Source organism: Erinaceus europaeus, chromosome 5, assembly GCF_950295315.1.
Source record: "Erinaceus europaeus chromosome 5, mEriEur2.1, whole genome shotgun sequence".
Taxonomy (NCBI): Eukaryota; Metazoa; Chordata; class Mammalia; order Eulipotyphla; family Erinaceidae; genus Erinaceus; species Erinaceus europaeus.
In genome coordinates, this window is record NC_080166.1 from 82,329,735 (window position 1) to 82,354,882 (window position 25,148).

General features: G+C 41.0%; 1 protein-coding gene across 5 annotated transcripts in view; it reads left to right on the top strand.

The window, feature by feature from the left end:
- ANO6 (anoctamin 6) overlaps positions 1-25,148 on the top strand; it is a 217,735-nt gene that overhangs the window by 145,103 nt on the left and 47,484 nt on the right. For all 5 annotated transcript variants that reach the window (XM_060191443.1, XM_060191444.1, XM_060191447.1 and 2 more), the window contains 5 exons: positions 4,494-4,559; positions 7,663-7,950; positions 8,394-8,507; positions 10,739-10,854; positions 19,059-19,193. In XM_060191443.1, coding sequence (XP_060047426.1) covers positions 4,494-4,559; positions 7,663-7,950; positions 8,394-8,507; positions 10,739-10,854; positions 19,059-19,193 — 719 coding nt within the window. The remainder of the gene's footprint in view (positions 1-4,493; positions 4,560-7,662; positions 7,951-8,393; positions 8,508-10,738; positions 10,855-19,058; positions 19,194-25,148) is intronic.

Sequence of the window (25,148 nt, forward strand, 5' to 3'; positions counted from 1 at the left end):
TCTTTGTGATGTGCTAGATAAGAGTGAAAATAGAACCAATTAATACCAGCCTTTCCGGAGGACAGTATAAAAGTATGTATTAGAGAATTAAAATTACTTATTCTCTTTGATTTAGCAATTCTGCTTCTAGGATTTTTTATTCTGAGCAAATATAACAGAGGCACAAAGCTTGTTCTACAAGGATTTCTATAATGAATATCAAGAAAGAATCTAAATGCCGAACAATTTCAGATCAACATAATAAATCACAGTGTATCATCACTTAAGAAAATATTAGGAAACTATTAAAATAAGATTGAAGTCTTGGAAATGTATTCTGAATCTGTGATAAACACCTGTGCTATATACACTTCTGTCAGGGACTTCTTTTGCTACCTACAGATAATTGTATGATGAAAAAGAGGAGATACAAAAATATGTTCATATCTTTCAAAGAATGAAAAAGCATATCCATCGATCCTGATATATCCAGATATATTTAAAAGAGGTTATTTGAAGACCAAGTGGCATAGAATCAAAAAGAGGGAAGACTGCGAGAGCCAGTACCTAGTCTTTTATTAAAATAAGGGCAGTGGTCTTCTAGTCGACTAGCATTGGAGGGAATAAACACTGAGTACCAACAGGAGTTGCTTTTTATTCAGATGTTTGGCATTAAAAGAGGAGAGGTAAGGGCCGGCAATGGCTCATTTAGATGATGCAGCTTTATAACATGCTTGACCCAAGTTTGAGCCAGATCCCTGCCTCACTGAAGGAACACTTGCTGTCTCTAAACAGAAAAAAGGAAGGAGAGGTGAGCTTCCAAGGCCTGCAATAGGAAGTTTTATTTTTTTAAGGAATAAAGGAAGTTGAGCATGTTTGAAGGAAGAGCCATGATGCTGATTAATTTGTCTACAGAGCATATTACATGTTAAACATCATGCAGAGGAGTTCATGCCCCAAATCATATTGAGTCTCACAGACAACTTCAAATTAAAACTATCTTCATCCCATTTTAAATATTTATTTATTTATTTGGGATAGAGACAAATAATTGAGAGGTGAAGGAGAGATACCTACAACACTGCTTCACAGCTTGTGAAGCTTCCCCCCTACAGGTGGGGACTGGGGGCTTGAATCTGGGTTCTTATGCATAGTACTGTGTTACTTCACCACCTCGTCCCTCATCCCATTTTTTGAGACAAAGCCACTGATGCTTGTAGTGTTGGAATTATTCATTCAACATTGTAGATCTAAACAAACATTAAAAAAAAAAAAGTATTCAAGATGTCCAGCAGACATGTAAGCTTCTAGAGTTAAGAATCTAGGGGGTCAAGAATAGAAAGAACCAAAAAAAGTACAGTGACCCCCCCCCTTCAGAAGTGGACAGGGCCAGGCAGAGCAAACAGCCTTACCTGTCAGAGCAGAGAGGGAACCTGTAACCTGCTTCCCACCTCTCTCCTGCCTCCCTGCACTCTAAGGCAAGTAGCTATTTCGTTTTGCTTTCCTTTATTGGAGGGATTAATGGTTTACAGTCAACACTAAAACATAGTAGTTAGTACATATGTAACATTGCTCAGTTTTCCACATAACATTCTAATTCCTCACCTAGGTAGGTCCTCCACTGTCATGTTTCAGGACCTGAACACCCACCCGACCCCCCCTCGCCCGAGTCTTTTACTTTGGTGCAATACACCAAATCCAGTCCAAGTTCTTCTTTGTGTTTTCCCTTCTGTTCTTATTTTTCAACTTCTGTGAGTGAGAACATCTCACATTCATCCTTCTCTTTCTGGCTTATCTTACTTCCCATGATTCTAAGCTCCATCCAAGATGAGGTGAAGAAGGTGAACTCACCATTTTAGTAGGGACATTGTTGCATTTGCTTACTTTTATCAAAAATGTTTTTGCATGTTCAAACTGTAACAAGCAATTAAGCATGTTGTATTTATAACGCTTATCATACAGTGTCTGGCAATGTTGTATATATGATATAATTAGTTATTAAATAGGCATAAGCAAAGCAGGTTCTGTTTCTGATATATCCACAAAGTATGTTAGGGATTCCCCTTGGATTTACCTTTTGTCATTGGTGCTCTCTTCTCCACCCAACAATAATCACCATGGTTCCCACAAAGTCTTAGAGAAAGTTTGATCATTCTTTTTTAATTTGTTAGTTCATGAGTCTCAGCTCCTGATGTTCATGTATGAGCAAAACCACCCAGTCCTTGTCTTCCACTTTCTTACTACTTAACTAAGTATAAGCTCTTCCATTTCTACCCATTTTGTCCCAAAGGATGCAAAAAAAAAAAAAAAAACCCTACCTGTTCTGATCTTTTGCCCATGTTTGAATTGGTTTATATGCTTTTTTGTTTGTCCAGTTGTATGGTTTCTTTATAGATATTTGATATCAATCTCTTTGTCAGATGTATGACATGTAACAATCTCCCAGATTCTGGGTTTGCCTTTTCTTTTTAAAAAAATTTAATTGAGATACTTAGTCAATTTTTCCCTCTCATATTAATTAAATAGTGATTTATATGACTGCAAATTGATAGGAGTGTACATAAACACCATTCCCACCACCAAAAGACTGTGTCCCATCCCCCCCAACCCCCTCCCCCCTCCCCATGAAGCTGAACATTCACTCTCACCCTCACCCTCCAATCAGGGTTTTGGGTTTGCCTTTTCTGTCCTTATAGAATTTTCATTTGCTGTGTTAAAGCTTTTCAGCTTCATGCATTGCCATATATTTAATTGTATTTTACCTTCACTTGCCCCTGCGGTTGAATGTCCAAATACATCACTAATGCTATGGTCTTAAAGTCTTTCCCTGGTAATTTCTTCTATGTATTTTAAAGCTGCAGGTCTAATATCTAGATCTTAGAATTGAGCCCACTTTTAGTTCATTTTAGTATACAGTGTTAAGTGGTGCTCTGGTTGCATTTCTCTTGTGGGACTCCTTTCCATTTCTTGCCTATTCTGTGTTGTTAAAATTCGGGGGCTCCAGCAGGCCGGGCTAGCGTCGCGGCGGTAGACAGAGACTTGAGGACACACGGCTGGGCAGGCAAGCTGTATTTCTTTATTCAGGAACAACGATTCATAAACTAACCCAAACTAATCACCAAACAGAACTCTCCTGCCTCCTTCCCCCGAGGCGGCGCCAAGAACTCTCGAACTCTGGAACTCTGGAACTCTCTCGGGGTTCCTTGGGGCGGGGACAAGCGGGCCCCCGAAACTAGCAGGACTGAACCAATTTTCTTGGCAGGGGGAGAGCTAAAACAAACCAATGTAAAGCATACAACAATTCTGAACACTAGTGATAAGAACATTAAGACCTATGTATCTTCAAATTGCTGTTTTCATATTCACCATATAAATTCATCTGACTATGACTGAGTCATACACTATTGCTCTCTTTTTTTTTAATCCAGCATTTTCACATGTCTTTATTGAGAGAATCAGTCAAGTTAACCTCCTTTGAGTTAATAGAAACTCTAGCTTATGAGGTTTAAATCACACAGTCCTCATGAGAATTTTGATCAAAGGGAAATGAGTTAGATTCTTTCCAATCTACCCAGGAGGGAAATGAGACTGAGAGAGTTTACCTTTCCTGCCAAGGGTCAGAGAACTGATCATGCAACCAGAATTTGACCAGAAGCATCTGGTTTCAGAACTTGTGTGTTTAACCAGCTTAACCCCTGGGTCCACCCTATTCTCTTTGTTTCAGAAATCTGTATGCCTGCTACATCTCCAAATACCTTCTTTTATAAAAGGCCAATCAGATTTCTTCCTTTACCTGCTTCCTTGCAGCTTGGGATGAAACTTGGCTAAAGCCTGGCTAGATAAAATTGAATCTTAATAAATAATACACGCTATATACTTTGTTAAATGGCTCTGTAGCATGGGCATCTGTACTGTTAACCTTTACCTGAGTTTTGTTGATTTAGATGTTTAACACTTTGCAAACATCTCAGCCTTGCACAGAGAAAAATTCCTTTGAGTGTAATGCCATAATTGTTGGTGTCGGCCTTACTGAATTGGGTCAAGGTGTGCAGAGATGGACTGTGTATGTATCTGACATTAAACCACTTGAATATCTCAGATGCAAATAAGATCTTAAAACACTGGAGTGTCAGGTTGGGCCTGTGATCTTAGAGAACAGGACTCAAAAAACTCCATTTATGTGCAAGACCTTTTATAAAGAGACAAAAAAGAAAAAGTCCTTGGAGTTGTGCCAAAGCCAGAAAAAGATTCTAGGAAATTCATCCAGACTTCAGTGCAGAGCCTACGGGGTAACCACTGGCCTCAAGAGCAGCAAGGGTATCCAACACCTCAAGGCACTACCCCAAGGCCAGCACCCTCTCTCCACCCACAGCAACAGCACTCTCTGCTCTGCACCATGTTGTGCAGATAGACTTCTTCATCAAGTTCAAACTTAGAAAAACAAAATAGAAAAATACTTCTCTTCCTTTTGTATGACTAAAGGCCTCACATATTTTCCCATTTTCTTTTGACAGAAAAAAAGGAGAGCATATGAATCTAACCTCATTTGTGATGGCCTGGAGCTGGAAGCAACGAGATCAGTAAGACTGCTTGTCTTGCTCTGGGATTACCTCAGGAGCCTGCAAGTCACCGGGAATGCTGGGATAGCATTTGAGGCCATCCCTCCTACACCATCCTCACAACCCCAGACACCTAAGTTGTAGTGTGAGAGGAAGTCAGAAATCTACAGATTTGTTTCCAATTAAGACCAACAGAACTTTTGAAATAACTACTGAATGCAATAATGAACCCAGGCATGAATGATGATTCTCTTTAAAAAATTTTTTATATTTATTTACTTACTTGACAAAGGCAGCGAAATCAAGAGGGAAGGGAGAAGATAGAGAGGGACAGAGACAGAGAGACACTTGTAGCACCACTTCACCACTCACGAAGCTTTCCTCTTGCAGGTGTGGACTGGGGTTTTAGCCTGGGCCCTTGCACACTGTAATGTGTGCCCTTAACCAGGAGCACCACTACCCAGCTCCTAAATGATGATTCTCTTACTTTGAGGATCTTTTAAATTTTTTCTGTTATGCATACTAGGATATATGTAATAGCATTGACTACTTGTCCTTCCCCACCCTTGTTTTAAGCCTTTTTTTGCTCAAATATTTGCATTTTTATGTTCCAGAAAGAGGAATCATTATTTCACAGTTCTTTTATTTTTATTTTTTTTATTTATTTTCCCTTTTGTTGCCCTTGCTGTTTTTTATTGTTGTTGTAGTTATTGTTGTAGTTGTTGATGTCATTGTTGTTAGATAGGACAGAAAGAAATGAAGAGAGGAGGGGAAGACAGAGAAGGCAAGAGAAAGATAGACCTGCTTCACCACCTGTGAAGCGACTCCCCTGCAGATGGGGAGTTGGGGTCTCAAACTGGGATCCTTAAGCACTTTGCGCCACCTGCGCTTACCCTGCTGAGCTACCGCCTGACTCCCCCTCTTTACTTTTTTAATTTATGGATTTATGTACTTCATGAGAGACAGCAAGTTGGAACCAAATTGATCTACAGTCTAACAGTTTAATTTATTTTTCCTTTCTTTTTCTCCCCAGTTTCTTGGGGAGTTAATAGTTTACAGTGTTGTTGACACATCTCCCCATGCTAGGTCTGTAAGACACTCTTTCCCCCATCATGCACCACGATCCAAGCATCCCTCTGTCCCATCCCTTCCCCTCATTTCCCAGAGTCCTTTGTTTAAGTGCAATATATCACACCCACTCCAAATTTCACCTTGTGTTTTCTCTTACTGTCCATGCTTCTTAATTTCTACTTGTACCAGGTATTTTTTTCTTTCTTTCTTTTTTTTTTAAATTTCCTTCCAGAACTGGTAGCTCACCTGGAAGGGTATCTGTATGCCACCCAGGTTCAAGGCCAGGCCTCACCACAGTGGAGGAAATTCTGGTGCTACAATGTATTCCTCTGTCTATAAATTTCATTTTAACACGTTGAACTTAGGGCAAGGGAGACAGCATAATGGTTACACAAAGAGACTCAGGCCTGGGTCTCCAAAGTCCCACATTCATTCCTTGCATCACCATAAGCCAGAGGTCTGGTTAAATATAGATATACATATATGTGTGTGTGTGTGTGTGTGTGTGTGTGTGTGTATTAAATTTAACGTATCGGCTATTCTATCAGTTATAATGTATCAATATATTGCATTTGTATTGCAGTCAATATCATATTACGGTCTATTGAATGACCACATATTGAGTTGGAAAAGTTATGGCATGTTTTTCTGTGCAAAAATGCCTCGTGACATTTCTGACAACCCAATGATATGACATTGAACAGATACATAATAAGCAGTCTTCTATAAGATTTAAGAAACTTAAAAGTTGTCATTCTGTGGGCTGGGTGGTAGCGCACCTGGTAGAGCACATATGTTACAGTGCACAAGGACCCAGGCTCATATTTTCAGCCCCAACCTGCAATGGAAAATCTTCATGAATGGTGAAGCAGGTTTGCAAGTGTCTCTCTTTCTCTTTTCCTGTCTACCCCCACTTCCCTCTTGAGTTCTCTGTCTCTATCCAATGAATAAATAAAAAAAAAATACTTTTAAAAACTTGTCATTTGGGACTCGGGCAGTAGCACAGTGGGTTAAGTTCAGGTGGCGCTAAGCACAAGGATGGGCATAAGGATCCCTGTTCAAGCCCCCAGCTCCCCACCTGCAGGGGAGTCGCTTCACAGGCGGTGAAGCAGGTCTGCAGGTGTCTGTCTTTCTCTGTCTTCCCCCCTCTCCATTTCTCGCTGTCTTATCCAACAACGATGACATCATCAACAACAACAATAATAATTATAACAATAAAACAAAAAGGGCAACAAAAGGGAATAAATAAATAAAAATAAATTTAAAAATTGTCATTCTAGTAACAGATTGTTTTTATTCACTAATTTGGGTAAATCAATAAGTTTACTTTTCTGCATTCAAAATATTACTAATTTCAAGAGAGAACAAAGCTAAGGATTTTAATTATTTTCTCAGTAATTTTACCATTTAATTTTTCACTAATGTAAAAAATTCATGACAGTTTGCTAATCTAATTTTATTACCTTGTGTGTGTTTGTACATAACTACACTACCAATGACATTAGAAAAAAGTATTCTAAAATTCTGAAAAGAGCTGATTTTCTTTCCTGGTTGATATTTTTAAAATCTTTTTTATTTATTATTGGATGGAGACAGAAATTGAGAGGGGGGAGATAGGGAGACAGAGACACCTGCATCCCTACTCTACCACTCATGAAGCTTTCTCCCTGCAGGTGGGGACCAGGGGCTTGAACATGGGTCCCTTCACACTGTAATGTGTGTGCTTCACCAGTTGCACCACCGCCTGCCCCCATGGATATTTTTATTTATTTACTTAATTATTTTACTAACCTGTGCCTGCATGATGAATCCACTGCTCCCAGCATCTTCTTTTTCTTTCTTTCTTTTCTTCCTTCCTTCCTTCCTTTCTTTCTTTTTATTTGATAGCATAGAGAGAAATTGAGAGGAAAGGCACACAGGGAGGGAGAGACACTGCACCAGTATTTCACTGTTAATGAAGCATCCCCCCCACCTCGCCCCACTGCAGATAGGGAATAGGGCTTTGAACCTGGGTCTTTATGCATTGGTTGATGTTTATGTCTTTCCACCATAGGTTATGGATGACAAGCTGGTCTTTGTCAAAATCCATGCCCCGTGGGAAGTGCTGTGTACATACGCAGAGATAATGCACATCAAGCTGCCGCTGAAGCCCAACGACCTAAAAACCCGAGACTTTGCCTTCACTCACTTCAACTGGTTCACCAGATTCCTCCAAGTAAAGGAAAGTATCATCAAGCCCGAGCAAGAGTTTTTCACTGCCCCGTTCGAGAAGAACCGGATGAATGATTTTTATATTCAAGACAGAGACACCTTCTTCAATCCAGCCACCAGGAGCCGCATTGTAAGCCTGGACCATGTTTAGTTGTAGCTTTGGGGGTGTCCGGGTGGGGGAATCTGGAACCATCTGTGGAAGTAGTATTGGTACGATCTGTTTTACTTCTAGAAGTCAGAGTAGTAAGGGGCCAGGTGGTGGTGCACCTGGTTGAGCACATGTTACAATGTACAAGGACCTGGGTTTCCCCGACCCCACCTGCAGGGGGAAAACTTTGCGAGTAGTGAAACAGTGTTGCAGGTTTCTCTCTGTCTCTCTCTCTCTCTATCTTTCCCTACCCTCTCAATTTCTGGCTGTCTCTATCCAGTCAACAAAGATTATAATTTTTTAAAAAGTGGGTAAAAGAAAAGAAAAAAAAAACAGTAGACCCAGAGACTCCTGTTAGGTAGTCAGTAATGACTCATTAGTTTTGCTGCATTAATCCCACTCTGCTGTTTGGGAACCCCTTTCAGGTTTACTTTATTCTCTCTCGGGTCAAGTATCAAGTAACAGATAAAGTCAAGAAGTTTGGAATCAGCAAGCTCGTCAGCTCCGGTATCTACAAGGCCGCTTTCCCTCTCCATGATGTAAGTCAGACAGCTGCCATGTAGAGAAGTAACTCGCGTATGAATGCCAGTGTGATAGGGAAAGGCTCATCTCCTTGACCTTCACAACTATGAGAATAGGTTACAAACCAAAGCTTATTTAGGGCAGGGCCAGGTTGTTTTGTTGACTGCGGAGCCTCAAGTATATAGAAGGCCCACTTACTTAATGGAATAAGTGGATAGTCACCCTCCAGGTTATGGTGTAAAGCAGTGTGAAGTCAGCAGCCAAGGGCATGGACTCTGGGGCTGCTACAGCTGTCCCACCACTTTCTAGCTGGTTGACCTAGTGGAGCAGTTTGCTTCTCTGTGCATCTCAATTTTCTAGCCAATTAAAAGGAGATAATGGGGCCAGGTGATGGTGCACCTGGTTAAGAGCACATGTTATAGTGCGCAAGGACCTGGGTTCAAACCCCTGGTCCCCACCTGCAGGGGAAAAGCTTCATGAGTGGTGAAGCAGGGCTGCAGGTCTCTCTCTCCCTCTCTGTCACCCCTTCCCTCTCGATTTCTGGCTGTCCCTATCAAATAAATAAATAAATATAATTTTTTTAAAAGGAGATAATAATAGTACTTAAGTCATGGAGTTGTTACAAAGACTAATGAGCCCATGTCAAATCTTAGGATAGTTTCTTCTGCATATATTCAGTACTGTATTAAGTACTGTATTGGTGCTGATTATCTTCATCGTTACTGAAAGGTATCATTGTCATCCAGAAGAGTAATAGTACTTTATAAGGGGGAAAAGAAGATTAGACCCTCTCATTTGTCATTGTCTGTAACACAGACTTTATTTCTTCCCTGAAATGCCATCTCAGCCTGTGCCCTGGAATATCACAGGGCTTTGAAAGAGGCATCTGTCAGAGTTCTTGTCACCAAGGCAGTATGGCAGTGTTGACATTTCAAAGGACTATGTTCTAAGATGATAGCAGCCCCTCAAATTCTGGGGTCATTCTCTAGCTGATAGCAGCTCTCACAAAATGAAATGTTTCAGATGTGACTGCTGTAGACCCTTAATGCTCTCACAGATGCAGGAATATTACAGCTGGGCTGTTTAAACTCTGCCATGGAAAATCAATATTGTATCCTGCCATTCCTTTGCTACATTCCCTGTCAGTTTATTGGAATCTCTGAGACTAAAGACAGAGGTTGGGGATCCCTGCTGTGTGTTCATGTGTTTGTGGATAAAGACGCTATTGGAATGTTCTCTGTAAGATCATGGCCAGGGACAGTGAACATTATTCTCAAGGAAGACAGTAGGAAGAGGGATAGAGAGGCTGGCTGAGCTTCCTGGCTTAGGGGCTCCGCACCTCGTCCAGCCAGAAAACGGACACATTCTAGATTTGTTCCCCCAAGAAATGTGCATTTGTGACGCAATGTGAACTTTGGGGATGCTTGCAAAGATCTGTGTGGCCATTCTTCTCTGTACCCAGGTTCCATAGAATTCAGTTTTTACTCACCTATGCCCACTCCTTTTATACCGAGCCCTTTCTAATAGTATTGCTCTTATACCCAGGCTAAGAAATGCTTTCATATGGGGTATTTGAAAGGAATGTAAGTAGAGGTCAAGAATGTGTTTAAGGATTGGTGATAACTTGGTACAGCTAGGAGGAAGAAAACAAGGCAGATGGGAAAAGTGACTGAACTGAAGCAGTAGAAGGAAACTTTGTTTCTTGAATTAACTGAATATAAAGCACCATGTCAGTTTTCTTAGCTGTTTATAGTCTCTGTGCTGTCACACGACACCTGCCGAATTGGGGCACAAACCTCCATGCATTTTAGAGTCGACCCTAATGCTAACCATTCTAGATCCTGATATTCTCTACTTTCCAAGGAAAGAACTGGACTGTCAGGTGTTCCTCAGTTGTGACCACTGGGACATTGAAGCAGCTCAGATTTTCTTTTGTTTATGACTGATCCACTTGCAAGACCTTAGGCATCTTCGGGGTAATCAACAAGCACCTGCACTGCTCCTCAGAATTGTAATAACCAAGCATTCCTTGCTACCCACTTTCACAACCACCCTCCCCTCCCCTCCCCGCCGGAGATTTAGTAAGACCCATGACTGAGAAAGACGAGGCACTAGATGGTCTTCCTAGCCCTTCCAGACAATGATGATTCCCTAGTCAGACATGTAAAGGACTGTATGATTTTGCTAAGTAATGACCAGATCCACGAACACAGGATGGTTACGATGCTCACTTTGTGTCTGCTTCCAGTGTAACTTCAACCACCCGTCCGAGGATCCCAGCTGCCCTAGTGAGCGCTACCTTCTGTACAGAGAATGGGCACATCCGAGAAGCATATACAAGAAGCAGCCCTTGGATCTGATCAGGTGTGTTAGTGCCCAGAGCCCTGCAGTCAGAGAGCCCAGGACTATCCTCCTGGCCACCATTATAACACAGGAACAAATGTTAGATTTTCCTTAAATTGGATAGGAAGAGAGATACACTTTCACTTTTGTTTCCAAAATATACCCGTGAGATCAGTGTTCATCTTCCCCAAGTACCCATGTCAGTTGGTTTCCAGGAGCTTCTGTTGTGTGGGAAAGGCTGATGAAGAGATAAACGGACCAAAAATTAACCAAATTATAACAACCACAACAACGGAAAATGAGTCGAGCATTTCTGACTGACATGAAGAAAGTGACACAATGATGAGGTGGGCGGTGGGCAAGTGAGCCTGGAAAGTCATCCTTGAGTAGGTGACCTGTGAGCTGGGACCTGTACAGCTATAGAGGAGTCATACTTGGAGAAGGGCGAACAAGGCCTTTAAGGAATGGGGGCACTCCTCTGATCCACAATTACTCTGGTAGAGTTTGAGAAAGTGTTGATCCCTACTGAAACCCTGCTTTTCCAGGGCTCCTCAGAGTGATCATCAGGAAGGTTGGTGTTTCAGGTATCATATCAGAAAAAGATGTTAGTTTCAAGCTCCTTGGAAGGCAATTTTAAAATGTAAGCCACCTGAGAACCTGCAGAATATCTCCAGACACACTCAGGTGGATTGTCATTTGTAAACTGCTCCCAGACAAGAGGGAGTCTTATCTGACTCTCCTAGGAAAGCTTTCCTAGCTGTACTGTTTCGAAAGCTGTTTTGTGTACACAGTTAAAAATAACACATTTTGATTAAAAACAGTGCTGTAATTAAAAAGAAATTAAGTCATCAAGTAAATATTTTTTAGATTTTCCTGACTCGACTTTTTCCCAATGTTTTTTTTTTTTTTTAATTCAAATCAAGACTCAGAATGTTGTAGTTAACATAGCTCTCAAATGTCTTCTAATTTAGAAATTTCCTATTTTCTATGAAATGGTTAAAGAGTTTACTCCCGGTTTTGTGGATTTCATTCTCTCTTGTTGGACTTGTTCCTCTGTCCCATGTGTTTGTCTTAGCTAAGTAATTTGATCTTACCTACAAGGAATACTTGTAATGTGGACTTTTATCCTATCAAGAGGTACAAAGTATCCAGTTGTCTCTTTGATGTGACAATAGCAGTCACTATAGATGCTTAGATTTATTCTTTCAGAAGGGATGTTATTTCATTAATTTCTCTGGTCCTATTCTGATTTCCTCATGGTCCTGAAGAGGTACCCCCCCCATGCTTATTTGCTATTATTTTTAATTTGATAAGACAGAAATTGAGAGGGAAGTGGGAGATAGTAAGGGAGGGAGAAAGAGAAATATCTTTCTTTTTTGTAGCCCTGCTTCACTGCTTCTGAAGCTTCCACCCTTGCACGTGGGACCAGGGTCTTGAACATGCGTGTTTGTGCATGGTAATAAGAGCACTCCACTGTGTGCACCATCACCCAGACCCCACTTCTGTCTTGAACACTGACTGTCCTGTAGAAGGAAAATTCTAAAGGGCATGTTAATACACATGAAAATGTTTGAAGTTGCTGTTTATTTGAGCTTTACTTTTATTTAATTTCAGGTGAGGTCAAATAAGTGGATTTTATCTGTTCCGTATCTTGTCTGTTCTCTATAGGCTTGGGGTTTGGTTTTTGTCTTTTGTTTCATTAAAAAAAAAATCTCTTCACTACTTAAATTGAATTTTTCTAAAGAAAACACATTTAACTATGCTCTATTTGCCCACAATCCATACGTTCCCTTTATTGCTTCCCACTAGTAGCTTTTTAAAAAATTGATTAATTGGCACATGGCACAAAGCACAAGGACCGGCATAAGGATCCTGGTTTGAGCCCCTGGCTTCCTGCCTGCAGGGGGAGTCGCTTCACAAGCGATGAAGCAGGTCTGCAGGTGTCTATCTTTCTTTCCCCCTGTCTTCCCATCCTCCCTCGATTTCTCTCTGTCCTATCCACCACCAACAATAGCAATAACAGCAATAATAACAACAGTGATAAACAACAGAGGCAACAAAAGGGAAAAATATCTTCCAGGAACAGTGGATTGGTAGTGCAGGCACCGAGCTCCAGCAATAACACTGGAGGCAAAAAAAAAAAAAAAAGGAAAGGAAGAAACAAAAAAAGAAATCGATTGTCTTTATATTTCATAAGAGAGAGAGAGAAATTGAGAGAGGGAGAGAAAGAGATACCTGCAACACTGCTTCTTTACCACTAGTAAAGCTGCCTCCTTGCACGTGGGAACCAGGGGTTTGAACCTGGATCCTTACACAAAGTAACAAGTGCACCACCACCTGGCCCCCCACTAGAAACCTCTTAAGCATTCAGGTTATTAAACTATCATCTTTGGTGCACTCGGTGATTACCTATAAAGGAAAAATGAAATCGTTCCTCACAAGAAAAACTAAAAACATCAAGAGAAAATATACGTTGCCTTGAAAGAAGAAAGATTTTCCTGCAAATTCTATTTTTACATGCAGAATGATGAAAGAAGATAGTTTTTCCTATGAGGAATAAAATTTCTGAGAATGAAATGTAGTGCTGCTTAGAAATCTAAAAAGGTGTTAGAGCAGAACCACCAAAATAATTCACTTGGATAGTGAACTGTTTTGCCCATCCCCCATTGCATTCATGGGGGATGCTTTGGTGTTGTGATCTTTTTCACTATCTCTATTTCTCTGTCTCTATGAAAAAAAAATTTTTGTCCAAATAAATGAATGTAATAATAATTTAGATCTGTAGAAATAGCGTAGTGGCTATACAGGAAGCCTTCCATGCCTGAGGCACCAAAGGTCTTAGGTCCAATCCTAAGCACCACCATTAGCCAGAACTGAGCAGTACTCTGGTTAAACAAAAAAGCAAAAAGAAAAAATGGTGTCACAGCAAGAAAATCCTAATACTTGTGTTAAAAATTAAAATTCAATAAATTGTAGAGAACATAAAGCAAAAATACAAAGAAAATAGGAAGCAAAGGGCTAAAACAGGGGCTAAGGGTAAAACTTAGACCAGCCCAGGAGGTGCAGTGAATAGAAAATTAAAATGGCTGTAATAAGAACAGAGGAAGTACAGAGAGGAAAGCTTTTAAGTGTTGAAGTATTTTGACCACTACATGGTCTCCTGTGAAGAGAGCCTTCGGCGCCCAGCCCCAGAGAAAGAAATCCCTCAAGTCACCACAATAGAATATCCAGAACCCTGGAGATAAAGAGAAAAAAAAGGCAAACAAAACAAAGAAGCAGCCAGACTTAGAATAGCATTGAACACTTCAGAAAAGAAGAGAGCAGAGAAAAATTCTACTGAAGATTTTTCAACTCCCAAGTTCATAATGACCAAACTACTAATGAAGCAGGAGGGACATTGGCAGCTTCAGTGATGTTCCACCAAGAAAGAGGCATGGCTTCAGCAAACAGAAATCCATACTGGTGAGAAAGGGTCAGAGCGATGTCAGATGGCAGCTCTGGGCAGCCATGTTGAAAGAGATGTGAGGGATTTGTCCAAGGAAATAAACTGATAGACCGCCTGCATTAGAACATAATGAGAAAATTGCACATTAGAGAGAACACCCCTTCATGATTGCTGATAAGTTGCTGATAAATACACAGAAAACCAAACAATGGGGGATCACATGTGGTTGAGTGCATACATCACTGTGCAGGGACCTGGGTTCAAGGAAGCTTCAGTGCTGTGCAATGTCTTTTTCTCCCTCCCCTCCCCTCCCTCTCTCCCTCTTTCCCTCCCTCCACTTCTCTATCCCTCCCTCTTCCTGTCTCTCCTTCCCTCTCTTCCTCTCTTCTCCCATCTTCTTTTCTCTCCCCCTCCCTTTCCCTCCTTCCTTTCCTCTCTCTACCCTTCCCTCCCTCTTCCTGTTTCTCCTTCTCTCCCTCCCTCTCTCTTTCTCTCCCTTCTTCCCTTTCTCTTTCTCTCTCCCTTTCCCTCCTTCTCTGTACCTCTCCCTCCCTTTGTCCCTCTCCCTCCCTTTGTCCCTCTCCCTCTCTCTGTCTTCCAAAAAAAAAAAAAACGGGGGGGGGGGTAGTTAGGGTAAAAGATAATCAACAGAGAATGTCATATTTGAGTGGATTGTCATTATCCCTAGTCTTTTAGCATGAACATGGAGGGACACTTCTGTTTAAGATGAAAAATTCTTCCTTGCTTACTGTGTGGCTGGAATACTTCTGGAAGGAAGGAATGGCCAACTCACCCATGTAAATATCCAGAGACTGTACAGCTATCTTAAGTGTAGGAGGGGGGCCGAGTGGTGGCGCACCTGGTTGAGCATACATGTTACAATTCACAAGGACCCAGGTTCGAGCCCCCAGTTCCCACCTCCATGGGGAAAGTTTCACAAGTGGTGAAGCAGTGCTGCAGGTGTCTCTCTTTGTCTCTCACCCTCTCTATCCCTCCCTTCCCTCTCAATATCTGACTGTCTCTATCCAATAAATAAAGATAATTTAAAAAAGTGTAGGAGGATATGGACAATATAGCTTCCGAGTTGGCTTTCTGATTTTAAGTGTGGCATTTCCAGGGCTGGTGGGTGATAAGAACATAGTACAGCAAACATAACAGGAAAAAACATCAAACATCTCAAACTCTTTGCCAGAATCTCCACTCGGATACTTTCCCGAACCTCCCTTGGCCTAGTATCTGTACACCAGACAATGAAGTCTCTTGTCACATGCAAGCGGACACACTTTGTCCCAAGTGATTCCACATCTTTGTGAGCCCTGAGCCATACTCAGGATGTTCTTGTCTGAGGGCTTCAGGTTTATTGTTCTCAGAACTTGCTCCCAGGCTGAGTCTACTAAGGAGAACAGCCCAGGTCCATCCTAAGCTGGAAGAAGCCATGGAGACGTCAGAGTTGATCTACTGACCGACCCTGAGGCAGAATTGAGACCATGTGGAAAAGTGTCAACAGTGTCAGTCTAGGGGGCTGTCACGGAACCACAATCACTTATGTGAATATTCTCCCTGTTTTCTTATTTTTGTTTTCCTTTCTTCCTAACTGTGTATTCCTTCCTCTTAAGAATATTCTAGGGAGTTGGGCAGTAGCGTGATGGGTTAAGCACACATGGTGCAAAGCGCAAGGACTGGTATAAGGATCCTGGTTCAAGCCCCCAGCTCCCCACCTGTAGGGGAGTTGCTTCAACAAGCGGTGAAGTAGGTCTGCAGGTGTCTATCTTTCTTTCCCTCTCTCTGTCTTCCCCTCCTCTCTCCATTTCTCTCTGTCCTATCTAACAATGATGATATCAATAATAATAATAACTACAACAACAATTAAAAAAAACAAGGGCAACAAAAGGGAAAATAAATAAGTATAAAAAAAAAGAATACTCTAGCAAGCATCTACGGCCATACCACCCTGAACATGCCCAATCTCATTTTAATAGTCTGGCAATGAAAGACAGCTACTGGAGGGGGATGGTTTCACTCCTATGTGGAATCTAGAGAACTGAAACAGGATAAAAAAGGGGGAGTAAAAAATGGAAGTAAACTCTAGAACTTTGTGAGAACTATGGTGGTTATATGGTGTATGGGGCATACAACTTTGGGGTGGGTGCAGTGTGCAACTCCCCCTGTAATCTTATTTATAATCTTGTTAACCACTACTAATCGTATGCAATTTTAAAAGAATACTGTGGTGGCACTGTTTTATGTCCTGCCTCTTTGTTATTCTTTCCTTTTTTCTTAGTTATCTAGTAAATGATTGACAAGATTGTGCCACAAGAGGGATACAATTCCATATAATTCCCACCACTAGAGTTCTGTATCTACTCCCCTCCATTGGAAGCTTCCCTATTATTTATCCCTCTGGGGGTATGGACCAGAGATCATTATGGGGTGCATAAGGTGGGAGGTCTGGCTTCCGTAATTGTTTTTCTGCTGGACATGGCGTTGACAGGTTGATCCATACTCCTAGCCTGTTTCTGTCTTTCCCTAGTGGAGTAGGTCTTTGTGGAAGTGAGGTTCCAGGACATATTGGTGAGGTTGTCTACCCAGGGAATTTCAGATTGGTGTCATGGTAGCATCTGCAATTGGGTGGCTGAAACGCATTAAGATATAAAGCAAGAACAAATTATTTAATGATCAGGAACCTGGGAGTCGGGCGGTGGTAGCGCAGTGGGTTAAGCGCACGTGGCGCAAAGCGCAAGGACCAGCGTTGGGATCCCAGTTCAAGCTCCCGGCTCCCCACCTGCAGGGGAGTCGCTTCACAGGCAGTGAAGCAGGTCTGCAGGCATCTGTCTTTCTCTCCCCCTCTCTGTCTTCCCCTCCCCTCTCCATTTCTCTCTGTCCTATCCAACAACGATGACAACAATAACTACAACAACAATAAAAACAACAAGGGCAACAAAAGGGAATAAATAAATTAATTAAATAAATAAAAAAATAATCAGGAACCTAAAGTTAAGAATATAGCAGAGGAGATTTGCGATCTTCATGTTGAAAGAAACTAGGAAGTCTATTTTAGGTATATGCCAAGGGTCCCATGACTTTACTAATTTTTGCCTGAACTTGACAGCTAACATGCAGGTGGGATAAGAGTATTGTCTGGGAAGATGGCGTCAGAGTTGAGAATAGGACTAGAAAACTAGATCAGGACAGGTAGTAGCTCCCAAATACGGAAATAGGGCCCATGTCTATTCATATTTAGCAAGCAGCCTGTCAGTCTGAGCTCACATTTCATGGTCACAGCTAGGAACATTCTAGGCTGCACTCATTTCAGGACCAGTCTTCCTTGAGTGGCAGAGAATATTGACCCAGCCTTTCTTCTAAGAGTGGGGTAGTTTCTACCATTGCTGCTCTACACTGAGGGCAAGGTCCATAGACTTCCTCTTTATTTTAGTCTTGCTTTACTTGGCTGCTTCATTTTACTGCAGAGATAGTACTGATTAGTTTTTACAACTTAGGAAAACACACAAGTGCTAGGTATGAAGGGAGAGCAGGGTCATGTATTCCTTCATGCTAAGCACTGTGCCCTCTTCAGTTCTCACAGTGAGGTGTTTTTTGCTTTTCTCAAATGTTTTTATCAGGACCATGGAGATAGCACAGAATTTGCATATGATAAGCTCTAGGTTTGATTCCCAGCACTAGCAATTGCTGAGTCTTACTCTGGTTTAAAAAAAAAAAAATGCCAATACACATTACCATTCTTGTAGGAGTGGTTAGCCCAGCTGACACACGATTTCTACATGTTGTCATTACATATTATCATCTTAATGTTTTAGCATATCTTTACAGAAATAAAGCAGCATGTAAATTTTAAAAAAGAGGTTGAAAAACATTTCACTGGTAATTTTTTAAATATATTTTATTTGTTTCATTTTAATGAGAGAGATAGAGACTAGAGCACTGCCCATTTCTGGCTTACAGTGGTGCTGGGGATTGAACCTGGGACTTCGGAGCCTCAGATATGATAGTCTTTGTGCATAGCCATTATGCTATCTCCCCTGCTCAGTAATTTTCTTATTTGTGATTTATGTAACATTTTTTTCCCACACACATACTCTGGAAAAACAAGAGGAGTAACTAGGAAACAGTTCAGATGCACTTGTTTCAGTGCATGTCACAAGTGATCTTTGGGCACTGGGTGGTGACTCACGCAGCAGAACATGAACATCACCATATAAGAAGACCAATGCCCCCCCCCCCCCCGCCCTTGCAAGGGAGAACTCCACTGGTGGTGGAGCAGTGCTGCAGTTGTCTCTCCTCCTCTCTGTCCTATCCCTTTCTCTAGCGCTTTCTGTCTCTTGCCCTGTATCAAAAACAAGAGGGAAAAAAGCCTTCCAGGAGCAGTGGAGTCATGCAGACACTGAACCCCAGTGATAATGCAGGTGGCAATAATAATAATAATAATAATAATCTTTGGGAAAATGTCTAAAATGTGCTAATTTTTACAAAGAATGACAGTGATTACTCTTTATCTTTTCCATAATTATCTTCCCTTGCTTTTTTGTGCTCATTTACTTTGTGAACAAAATAATCAATCCTTGACCAGCACTTCTGAAATCTACAAAATGCATTGTGTTTCACAGTAGAATTTGAGTTCTGCCATGCAAATGCATATACTTCAAGTGTGAATCCAGTCAGAGCTTTAGGCTGAACACCTTCTTTATTTTAAAATTGCAATTTAATATTCAAGTGGCAGTGCGACTCTTATATTCTAAACTTTTGTTTTTTAATCTTTCATCAGGAAATATTATGGAGAGAAGATTGGAATCTATTTTGCCTGGCTGGGCTACTATACTAAGATGCTGCTCCTGGCAGCGGTCGTCGGAGTGGCTTGCTTTCTCTATGGATATCTGAACCAAAATAACTGCACGTGGAGGTAACCTCTGTCCACTGCTTACCATGCTGGAAAGTTGACCAGGTCATTTTAGTCAGAGAATACTCAGCACAGAACACTTACTGCTTTGGATGATGTATCTCTTTTCTCCTAAGTGTAAGAACTAAGTGAAATGGGGAAAAAAAATTTTCTTTGATATTATAGCCCAGTCTTTGATAGGAATATTACCCTGAGGGAACACTCCAATGTACTATGACAATGCTTTGCTTGAAAAGGAAAGGCTAATTGGAGAGGGTGGGGTTGCCCTTGAACTTCTGGCCCCCCAGAGGGATGCTTCTTTCAGGCCCTTAGATATATGGCTCAGAGGCAGACCCAATTCCTTAGGGGTTTGAATGGCAAGTTGGTAAAATCAGTGCTTTTGAGCTTTTGGAAATGACTTCTTAATAATGAGTAATAATGGTTTTAAAAACACAAGTAAACAGCATTTGGTTCTTTTTTATTTGTTTTCTTTCTATTCTACTTTAAAAATTATTCCAGACAATGTTAAATGAGAAAAAGTGATAAAGAATTATTTTTGGGGGGGAAGTCGGGCGGTAGCGCAGCAGGTTAAATGCAGGTGATGCAAAGCGCAAGGGCCAGCTTAAGGATCCCGGTTTGAGCCCCCGGCTCCCCACCTGCAGGGGAGTCGCTTCATAGGTGGTGAAGCAGGTCTGCTGGTATCTGTCTTTCTCTCCCCCTCTGTCTTCCCTTCCTCTCTCCATTTCTCTCCATCCTAACAATGATGACATCAATGACAACAATAATAACTACAACAATAAAAAAAGAATTACTTTTTTGGACCAGATGATGGCAGATCAGGTCAGTTGCATAAATTCCCATGTGCAGGGACCCAGGTTTGAGCCCCAGGTCCCCACCAGCAAAATGGGGTAGGGGAGAGTAGGCTTCATACTGGAATTTCAGAAACAGCTGCATTGTCTAAAGGGCCATAGGACATGGGGGCCAGAAGACTGAGTCCACTGTCCCTACTCTGAAGGACATTTTAATCTTCTCCGTTTGTGGGTTTAGCCTGCACAAGGGCAGTGGCTTTGACCCAGCATTTCCTCTTGCTCATCTGGCCTTTGTCCAGGTGTGACAGATCAATCAAAACTTCTGGGCCCCAGCCATGGGCTGATGACTCAGCTCTCTTCTACTGCCAAGCTCACTAGCCTGATTCCTAAGGCAAGATGTTTACATAGCGTCCATGATGTATAAACACAACTTTCTGTTCTGTTTAACAGAGGATTTTAGGCATTTTTGTAGCTATTATGATCTCTTAGCCAGAAAGCTGCAGATGGTCTTTGAATGGCTCTTTCACTCTTCTCTCTCTCCTTCTCTACCCCCTCTCCCACCTCCATGTAGGGCCAAAGGCTGAATGTTGATAGCCTTTTCCTAAATTTGTCTTTGACTTTTTTGTTGCTCTGTATGATAGCCTTTTCCTAAATTTGTCTTTGACTTTTTTGTTGCTCTGTATGCTTTTACAGCCAAAAGAAGACTATCTCAAAAACTATCCTTCCAAAAATGCAGAAGTTGCTTTTTTTAAAAAGTAAGTTTTTTTTTCATGTTGGTTCTCATTATAAATTTAGCAAAATCAACATGACACCACATGTTTACTGCCATTCTTTTCACATATATTAATTTACAGAAAACTGAAAACAGATATGTAGGTGCAGAGTATTATTTTGAAAGTATTTAAAGTGTATGCATTTCAGATATTTTCAATTACTTTTCTTACACACTGAGTAGATTCCCAAGCATAATCCTGCTTATGGTGTAGGGGATAATGATCCAAGCCCTATTTATGGGCGAGAGATCATTACTGTTACTTTTGAAGCTCTGTAATCAGTTGCAGCACTTTGCACTTTGGAAATAGCAGCTATGCTAACAGGGATTTTGTCATTCGTTTTCATATGTCATATATTTTTACCACTTCTTTGAATTCCTATAAAATACATTTAGCTATATGTACTTTGGAAAATATCAATGAAGTGTTATAGGTACATCTTCTTCAATAATATTATCAAAACTAAGTCCTCTTCTTTAAATAACAACTTTACTTAGAGATCATTCACATTGCCATCAAATGCACTCATTGAAAGTCTGCAGGTCAGTGGTTTTAAATACTTTGAGTTTTGCAACCATTCCCACTGTCTAATTTTAGAACACTTTCCTTACTTCCAAAAGAAATCAGTATCTTTTCACAGTCATCTCCTCACCCCTCTTCACTTAACCTTTGGCAACCAGTAATCTACTTTCTGGATTTACCAACTGGGATGTTTCATATAAGTACACGTTTCATATATGTGGCTTTTGTCACTGTTTTCTTTAGCATAATGTCTTCAAAGTTCATCCATGTATCATGTGTCAGAACTTCATTTCTTTTTGTGACTAGACCATGCACCATTGTATAGATATACAAACAGATAGTGCACAGGTCTTTATAAAAATAGCTGGTTTAGGGGCCAGGTGGTGGTGCGCCTGGTTGAGTGCACGTGTTGCAGTGCGCCACAACCCAGGTTCGAGTCCCCAGTCCCTACCTGCTGGGGGAAAGCTTCACAAGTGGTGAAGCAGTGCAGGTGCCTTTCTGCCTCTCTTCCTCTCTATTGCCCCCTTCTCTCTTGATTTCTGTCTGTCTCTATCCAATAAATAAATAAGGATAATTAAAAAATTAATATATATGTATTTATTAATATATATAATTGGTTTGTGGCCGGCAAAATAGCTCAGTGGGATAGATAGAGGCCAGCACAAAATACCTTAGTGGATTCCTTTGCATTCTAAGCCACCCTGCTTCAAGCCTGAGCCCCATTGCATTAAAGGAAGCTTCAGTGCTATGTTCTCTTTACTCCCTCATCTCTATCTAGATAATAGTAATAGTGAGCAGAGGAGATAACATAATGGTTATGTAAAGAGACTCTCATTCTTGCAGCTCCAAAGTCCCAGATTCAATCCCCCCACCATAAGCCAGAGCTGAGTGCTCTGGTAAAAATAAAATAAATAAATGTAACAACATTAGTACAGATGTTTCATCCTTTTGTCAAGTGATATGTGATAGTTCCATTTTAAGACTTCTATAAACAATTGAGTATAAATGTACAGGGTTTTTGTTTTCTTTTTTGCCTCCAGGGTTATTGCTGGGGCTCAGTGCCTGCACCATGAATCCACTGCTCCTGGAGGCCATCTTTTCACACACACCCCTCTTTGTTGCCCTTGTTGTTGTAGCCTTGTTGTGGTCATTATTGTTATTGTTGATGTCGTTCATTGTTGGATAGGACAGAGAGAAATGGACAGAGGAGGGGGAGATGGGGAGAGAAAGACAGACACCTGCAGACCTGCTTCACCGCCTGCCAAGCGACTCCCCTGCAGGTGGGGAGCTGGGGCCTTGAACCAGGATCCTTATGCTGGTCCTTGCACTTTGCATCACGTGTGCCTAACCCACTGTGCCACCGCCTGACCCCCAAAATATACAGGTTTTTATCTGGATACGTGTTTGCTATTCCCTTTAGAATAATATCCACATTTAGAGTTGCTAGGATATGTGGCAACTGTGTGTATAGCATTTTAAGGTGCTATCAAAGTATTTTTCAAAGGGACTGCACTAGTGTTACAAGACCTCTAGCAAATAAAGACTATTCTTATTTGTTTACTTCTTTACTATCCCTTGCTATTGCTCTATGTTTGATTTGTTTGTTTTCCTGTTGTGTGTGTGTGTGTGTGTGTGTGTGTAAATGAGTGTCCTTGTGGGTTTTCACCAGTATAAATCATTGTGCTTTGATTTGTTTCCTTAAAGCCTGTCCTTGTTGAACATCTTTTGGTGTGCTTGCCATTCATGCACCTTTGCAAATCCTTTGTCTATTTTAATTGTGTTTCTTGTCCTTTTATTATTAAGTTGCAAGTGTTATTGCTATATTCTGGATAAAAAGTTCCATATTGAGAGTCAGGTGGTAGCTCAGTGAGTTAAGCGCAGGTGGCACACAGCTCAAGGACCGGCATAAGAATCCGGGTTCAAGCCCCTGGCTCCCCACCTGCAGGGGAGTCACTTCACAAGCGGTGAAACAGGTCTGCAGGTGTCTATCTTTATCTCCCCCTCTCTGTCTTCCCCTCCTCTCTCCATTTCTCTCTGTCCTATCCAACAACGACAAAAATAATAACTACAGCAATAAAACAAGCCATGATTACTTCAGATTTCGGGATCCAACCATTGTTTGAAATGAAGAGCACTGTTTGTCTCTGAATTTCAGTGTTGCTGGGGATTGAACCTGAGACTTCAGGGCCTTAGCAGGGCTGAATATCTTTTGCAGAATCATTGATGTGGTCTCCTTGGCCCCCCAGTTGTCTTTAAGGAAGTTCTTTGAAATCTCAGCTAATTACACAGCCCCTTGTGTACCTTCTGAATGGCTTCCCTTGGAGGGAGCAATGTTCATTAATTTTTTTCCCCATGAAATCAAACTGTAATTTTTCTTTAAATATTGGAAAAGATGAACAAAACAGTCTTATTGAAAGGCAACATTTTCTTGGGATTGGTTGATGAGACAAGAAGAGGAGATAGTCACATATTAATGAAGAAATTCTCTATCATGATTCCACAGACGTTTTTCACCAATTTTATGTTTGCTATGAAAGACTTGGAATTCAATAAAATGGGCCTGTTTTCAAGTCTATTGTCTTAAAAAAAAAGAAAACTCCAATTAGTGATTTATTAATGGCTTACAAGATCATAAGATTACAGGGAAATAGTTCCATACCACACCCTCCATAGTTCTGTGCCCTTCCCTCATTCCCATGGCTATCACTTTATGCCAGTTTACCTTTGGAGATGCTAAAGAACACAAGTTCACAAAAATACAGGAAGGGAGCTAAAAAATGGGAGACATTTGTAATGTCAAATTTTGTAACTAGGTCTAATCTAAAAGGTTAAGTCATCAGTATAATCACTGATTGTCTTTCATCTGCTTTGTTGTGTCTACTGCAAAATTCATGGAGTATGTTATTCATCTTTAACCTAGTTTTTTTTTTATAGTGATTGGTTTACAAAATGACAAGGTAACAGGGAAACAATTCCACACATTCCCACCATCAGAATTCTCTCTCCCCATTCCTTCCATTGGAAATTGCAATGGTTCTCCCAAAGAATTGGAGTCCAGAGCCGTCTGGCCATCTTTCCCTAACATTTCTCCCCCTCTGGGAATATGGACCAAAATTCTTTTTTTAATTTTTATTAGTGATTTAATACTGATTTACAAACTTAGAGTACAACTCTGTACCATTCCCACCACCAGTGTTCTGAATTCCCAATTTCTCCACTGAAAGCTACAGCAGTTCTCCCAAGGTTACAGATACGGGTTAACTGTTATTTCTACAACTGTCTATACTTGCCCTTTTTTCTTTTGACCAAAATTCTTTATGGGCTGCAGAAGGTGGGAGTTCTGGCTTCTGTAATTGCTTCTTTGTTGGACGAGGGTATTCGTAGGTGGATCCATACCCCCAACCTGTTTATATCTTTCTCTAATGGGGTCCAGCTCTGGAGAAGGAGGGTTCTAGAAAGGGCTCTCATGAGGTTTGCCACTTAGGAAGTTCAGGATGGAGTCATAGTAACATCTGCAACTTGGTGTCTAAAAGGCAGTTAAAATATGAAGCAGGACAAAATCTTTAATAAACAGGAACCAGAAAGTAGGAATAGAACAGGTGAGAATTGGGATTTTAGAGTGGTAAGAAACTAGGAAGCCTACTTTTATATATGTTTCTAGGGGTCCATGTCTTTATAATTTTTGCTTGAGTTTTATAGTTAACATGGTGGTGGACTAAGAATATTGTCTAGAAAGATGGTGTCAGAGTTGAGAATAGAACTAGAAAGCTGGGCTAGGGCAGAGAGTAGCTTCCAAACTTGAAGAGAATATATTATTATAACTGATTGTTATTTTTAAGAGTTCTATGGGGTAAGGTAGTGTCGCAGCAGCTTGA